The sequence below is a fragment of the Myotis lucifugus genome, unplaced genomic scaffold (genome assembly GCF_000147115.1).
Source record: "Myotis lucifugus unplaced genomic scaffold, Myoluc2.0 scaffold_322, whole genome shotgun sequence".
NCBI classification, from domain to species: Eukaryota; Metazoa; Chordata; class Mammalia; order Chiroptera; family Vespertilionidae; genus Myotis; species Myotis lucifugus.
In genome coordinates, this window is record NW_005871370.1 from 346,548 (window position 1) to 352,544 (window position 5,997).

The 5,997-nt window shown below is 51.1% G+C and overlaps 1 protein-coding gene across 3 annotated transcripts in view; it reads left to right on the forward strand.

The window, feature by feature from the left end:
* The window catches only part of KIAA0753 (KIAA0753 ortholog), a 58,920-nt gene that overhangs the window by 1,594 nt on the left and 51,329 nt on the right, over window positions 1–5,997 (forward strand). For 2 of the 3 annotated variants that reach the window (XM_006100665.3, XM_023764211.1), the window contains exons 1-3: window positions 1,764–2,953; window positions 3,645–3,806; window positions 4,977–5,598. In XM_006100665.3, coding sequence (XP_006100727.1) covers window positions 3,711–3,806; window positions 4,977–5,598 — 718 coding nt within the window. In that variant the 5' untranslated portion in view covers window positions 1,764–2,953; window positions 3,645–3,710. Of the gene's footprint in view, window positions 1–1,763; window positions 2,954–3,644; window positions 3,807–4,976; window positions 5,599–5,997 lie in introns of those variants that run through there. The other variant, XM_006100666.3, reaches the window with a different exon arrangement.

Sequence of the window (5,997 nt, forward strand, 5' to 3'; positions counted from 1 at the left end):
CAGGCTGTGGAGGTACCCAGAGCTGCAGAGGAGACGCCCTCGGTGGGTGCCCCAGGCATGTGGCAGAGGGGGAGGAGCCCTGGAGGAGGTAGGCCCTGGGGGGTGTCCCCTGACCTGTGGGTCTCCAGGCAGCCTGTAGGGGTGCCTTGTGCTGTGGAAGAGGAAGCTAGATGCGGCGGCGACCCAGGGTTCAGGGAGAGGGGACAGGCTGTGTGGGCAGAGACGGGCTCTGCAGGTGACCCAGGGCCATGGGAAGTAGCCCAGACCCGCGGGAGGTGGTCTGGGTCCGAGGAGCAGGAGGCAGGCCCCGGGGGGCCGCACCCCGCCTCTGGCGGGTAGGACAGGCCATGGGCACACCTCGGGCTTTGGGGCAGGAGGCAGGCGGTGGGAGTGTGCCAGGTCTGTGGGGACCAGCCCAGCCTGTGGGGGTGTCCCAGGCTGGGGTGGTGCCAGGAGCCATAGGAGAGCAGACACATTACGGTGGCATCCCAGGCCTGTGGGCCAGGCAGCAGGCTCTGGGGGTGCCTCTGGCTGAGGCAGTGCCAGGGGTGGTTGGGGAGGAGACGTGCTGTGAGGATGTCCCGAGTCTGTGGGAGAGGAGGCAGGCGGTGGGGGAGCAGGAGGCTCTGGTTCCGACAGCGTTAGGGGTCCCTGGGTCCGTGGACCAGGAGGCTGGCTACAGGGATGTTGCCTGTCTGTGCAGGAGGAGACAGGCCGTGGGCGTGTCTGAGGCGGTGGGGGTGCCCGAGGCATCAGGCATGGCCAAGCACAGGTGCGCCCCCGCGGGGGTCCCCGCAGCTGTGGGTGCGCCTGGCTCTGGGAGGGTGCCTGCCGCTGTGTGGGTGTCAGGCCCTGCATGTCCGGAAGTCAGCTCTAGAGGGGTCTCGAACCCGTGGGAAAGCGTTCCCACTACCGGAACGCCCCTGGCTGCCGGGGTTCCTGTGGCTTCTGAGGAGCTGGTGGCTGTGAGAGAGAATGCGGGGTCTGCGGCTTTCCCAAGGTTATGGGGAAGGAGGCCGGTGCCCGGGCTTCCGGTGACTGACAAGGTTGCTGTAGCTCCCGAGGTACCTGGGCTTGTCGGGGAAGAGACTAGCTCTGGGGGTGTCCCCAGATCTTGGGGAAGGAGGCAGAGTGCCAGGGTTCCTGTGGCTGTGGAGGTGCCCGCTGCTCCCCGGGTGCCTTGTCCTCTGGGGGTGGAGACCGGCTCTGGGGGCTTCTCACACTTGCCAGGGAGGAGACAGCCTGCGGGGGTACCTGTGCCTGTGGGGTTGCCTGGGCCTGTAGAGGAGACACTCTCTGGGGATCTCTTGGGCTCATCGGGAAGAAGACAGACGGCGGAGATGCCCGTGGCTGCCAGAGTCGCCATGGCTGGCGCTCCTGGGCTGGTGGTGGGTGACGCTAGTGCTGGGGATGTCGCTGGTGCATGGGGAAGGAGACTGGCGACGGAGGGGCCCACCGCTGCCCGGGCTTCGGGACCTGTGGGCAGGGAGACGGGCTCTGAAGGTGTGCCAGGCCTGTGGCGGAGACCCACTACAGTAGTCCCCGAGGCTGTGAGGGTACCTCTGTCTTTGGGGGTGCTTGCAGGTGTAGGAGTTCCCATGGCGGGGCACGTGCCTGCTGCGGTGTGGGTGTCTGGGTCTACAGGAGAAGAAACCACTGCTGCTGGCTCAGGCCTCACCGTGGTGACGAGACAGTCTGCAAGGGGGCCGGGGGCTTCAGGGGCGGAGACGGGAGGTGGGAGTATCCTGGGGCTGGCAGGGAGGAGCCAGGCAGCGGGGGTGTCTTACACCCATGGGTGCGGGACCAGGTCCTGGAGCTGCCCAGGGTCTGTGGGGGAAGGAACCGACTGGGAGAATGTGCCAGGAGTGTCAGGGACAGGAGCGACTGGGGGCGTGAATGAAGCTGTGGCAGTGTCCTCAGTTTCAAGGGAGGAAATGGGCATTGGCCGTTTCAGAGATCACCCACAGCGGAGAGGGAGCAGACAGGCTGGAGGAGTGTCTGGAATGAGAGTGAGGGGGGACAATTTGGGAGAAAATTGTGTGGGGGAGGACAGATGGAGGGGGGCATTCCTGTAGTAAGAGTAGGGCACAAGTTGAGGGGTCCTGGGACTCTGGGAGGGAACACTGTTGGAGAGATTTGTCCTGGGTTGTGGATGAAGGCACAGGATGTAGAGGTGTCTCAGGATGGGGGAGGGGGGATATTGTGTGGAGAAGTCCCACGGTATGTGGGGTAACGAATTGGGAGGTTTCCTGGAGCAATTGGAAAGGGACAGATTGCAAGGAGAAAGGTGTCCCAGGACTTTGTACAGGGGAACAGTTTGGGTGTGTGTGTGTGTGTGTGTGTGTGTGTGTGTGTGTTTGGCATCACTCGGGGTATCGGGGAACTGGGCATCACCTAGTTTATTCCTGTAGAGAAAGGATCATTAGGCCTTATGCAGCCCGGGGGAAGGTGTTGACCACATAAAAGTTGCAGTCACCCTGGCCCCCAATTCTGCAGACTCCTTCATTGTGCGGCTCCAGCCCCTGAACTGGTGATACCAAGCCAGTTGGGATTGCCAGGCCCATGTACCTCCTCCCATCTTTGTTTTTATCTTGTCTCTACAGCCTTAGAAATAAGGAATCTTGGACAGCTGCCTTTATGTTCCTTCAGATGTATCTGTCTTTAAGCAAATCCAGTCTACAGATGTTGGGTTTATTCAGAAGCTTAAATTAGGGATTTTTTTTTAAAACCTGCATTTCCCAGTTGATTTACCATGGGATTCTTTGAGAGAACAAATTCTCCATTTAACACGAGTCAGTTCATGGAAAATCAGCTTAATTCAACAAATGAGTTAAATTGTCTACTATGCTCAAAGCACTGTATTGTGGGAAATATCAGAGAAGAGCAAGACAAGGCCCTTCCCCTCAAGGAACCTTGTCTAGCTGGGAAGATGAGACATATACCTGTGAAATAGGTAAATAACAACGTGAGACAAGTGTGTAACAAGCACGTGACGCGTGCAGGGATAATGCCGTGTCCATAAGGAGGCCTTCAGAATAGGCAGAGGCAGTGATAATGAGTAGAGCCCATAACAGCTTAACACTTCCGTATCTTTTATCTCCGCTGTGTGTGCGTAGAGGGGGGAGATGGGGAAATGGAAGGTGTGGAGAGGTCATTCAGTGGTTAATGGCAGATCCTGGCATAAATCTAGATATTCTGACCCTGAGGTTTACTTAGAGTCGTTCAATTGTGTCCTTTTGAGCCACCTCATAGAGCAAGCAGGACTACTTTCTGACTAGTGGTTGGGATTTATTAATGTAGAACATGTGTCCATAAAATGCCCTGCTGGGAAGTGCTTGTTGACCATAGCGGAGCTCTGTTTGTAGTAATACCTTACTAGAGACCCTTGAGATTTGAAATTTGGAATGAAAAGGGCTCAATAGATTGTCATTCAAGTAGTGTCTCCCTATTCTCTTGGGAAGTCTAATTTCAATGCTTTTGTAAATGGAAGTAGCTATCATATACCTATCCTCATATGTCATTGGCTCTCTAGTATGAGGTTGCTATGGGCTACTAGAACATTGTTATAAGAGCATGATGCTGTGTTTCACTTACTCTTTCCCTTTGAAGACTCTTGGTCTGAAAGTAGCTTTCTTTTATTTTAGGCAATGGTTTGGGGAAGAACTGTTGGCTGATAACTAGGCTCTCACTATTGTTCTGCACTATCTGACATGATGGGACCAGGCAGACCAGCTTCAACTTGTGTTAATCACGCGTCTAGTGTCCAACTAGATGGGAGGAGTGACCCTTGGAGACTTCAGACCCAGGTAGTTGTGGTTTTCTTCCCCCTTCATATTTTTATTATGAAACATTTCAAGCAGAAAAGCTGAAAGAAAAGGGCAAGAACACCTTTTTAATCCTTCTAGCGTCAACAGTTGTAACAATTTGTCCTACCTGTTTTTCTGTCTCACCATCTCTAAAATGGTTGCAGAACCACTTCAGAGTAGGTTGCAGATATGACATTTTGCTTCTAAATATTTTAGAATACTGATCCTAAAAATAAACTCTTCTACTTAACCATGATACCATTATCAAACCTAAGAAACTGACAAAAAAAATTTCCTAAAATTACCTAATAACCAGTCTTTATTGAACTTCACCCAGTTGTACCCAAAATGTTTTTACTTCTAACGTTGTGTTATAGAAATCTTCAAATATACAGCAAAGTTGAATTTCACAGTGAACATCAAGATTCCATTACTATTTCACTGTACTTTTCAATTGCATATCTTTCCTTCAGTCCATCCCTCTAGGATCCATTCATTAACCCAACTTATTGTTTGACATGTCCAAGTAAATTTCAGACACCGGTACCCTAACTAATTCAGCGTGCATATCATACCTAGTACTAGAATTCATTCTTCACCATTTTTTCTTTTCATGTAAATTTTACATCTGAAATGAATATATTCATTCACATTTGCTGAGTTTGACAGATGTGCACACCAGTGTGACCCATGCCTCTTTCAGGATACGGATCATGTCCACTACCCAGAGGGTTCTCTTATGCCCCTTCCTGGTCAGTCCCGCCCTTCCCTCCAGAGGCAACCACTATGCAGATTTTTTTCCACCACTGTTTGTTTGGTCAGTTTTAGAACTTCATATAAAGGGAATCCTATGCTATGCACTCTTTTGTGGAAGAATTTTTTCACTGGGTGCAGTGTATTGAAGATTCATCTGTGTGTTGCATGTGTCAGTTTGTTCCTTTTTAGTACTGAGTATTCCAGAGCAGGAGTGTGCCAGTTTGTTTATCCAGTCTGCAACTGGTGGTACGTGATGGATTCAGGGTGTAAGAGAGCGGATGATTCTATCATCACAAAATAAAAATACCTCTTAGCACTAATAAATGTAAAATTTTAGAAACTTGGTGTGGACATATACCAACTATACAACATATTATTTTTCTGATGACTGCTTACTTTTATTTTTTTTTAAAGAACCAGCTGCAGTTTAATAAGAATGTTCCTACACATTCAAGCAACTTGGCAATCCGGTATTCTTACCCACATGCAATTAAAATAGAAAAACTGAAGCACTCGCACACTGAGTCGGACCACTGTAAAGATTTGGATTTTGGAGATGGTCCTGATCTAAGCAGTTCTGTTTCATTTTCTGTTGTATCAGAAGAGAGACTTAGCTACGCTGTCCACCTTGCCAAAAGAGATATGAAACGAAGACACTTTGAAGAACATGTAAAAAAACATCATCTCACAAGTCAATCCCAAATCTCTCCGAAATGTGGATGCACCAAGCATAAAAAATCGGACCTTGGGGTGGAAAGGAAGGAATTAAAGAATCAAGAAGCTTTTCATTGCAACCACCAGCCATCCAAAGTAGAAATTTCCAGCTCAGGTGCCAAAGTATACGTATACACATCTCATGCAGGACAGTCAGGTTTGACCATGCCAAATTCGCCACCCACCCATGACCCAGGACTGCGGCCTCATGGCAGGACAGGTGACCACAAAAGCCTATGTGAACACAGAAGACTGCTAGAAGTTCAGCGACTCCAGAAAATATTGAGCAATTGTATCCATAAAATTGAAGAAGTAACCAAAGGTGAGGAAAATTGGTGAGGGTGGAATAGTTCATACACGTTCATTCTTTTGGGACCCCCACCCCCCTCAAACTCCACTCCCTTCTCCTGTCACTGGAGCAAGCACTCATGACCAGACAGGTGGACTTTGAGTTTGACCAGTGTCTTTTTTCTAAAGAGTTTTTCCTGCCCTCGCCCCTCCCTCCAGCAGAGGCAGGTGACACAGCTCCTTTCCTGAAGCTGCACTTGGTCATCGACTGACCAAGGGCCCAGCCTAGGGGTTAGGGTACCTGTTGTCAGAACCTGTGCGTGCCCCCAGCGGGACCGCAGTACATGGGAGCAAAGAATTTTCAGTAACCACCAGAGGCTCACCCCGATGACAGTGACTGGACCCCAGCTTGGTCTGGCGCCCCCCCACCCCC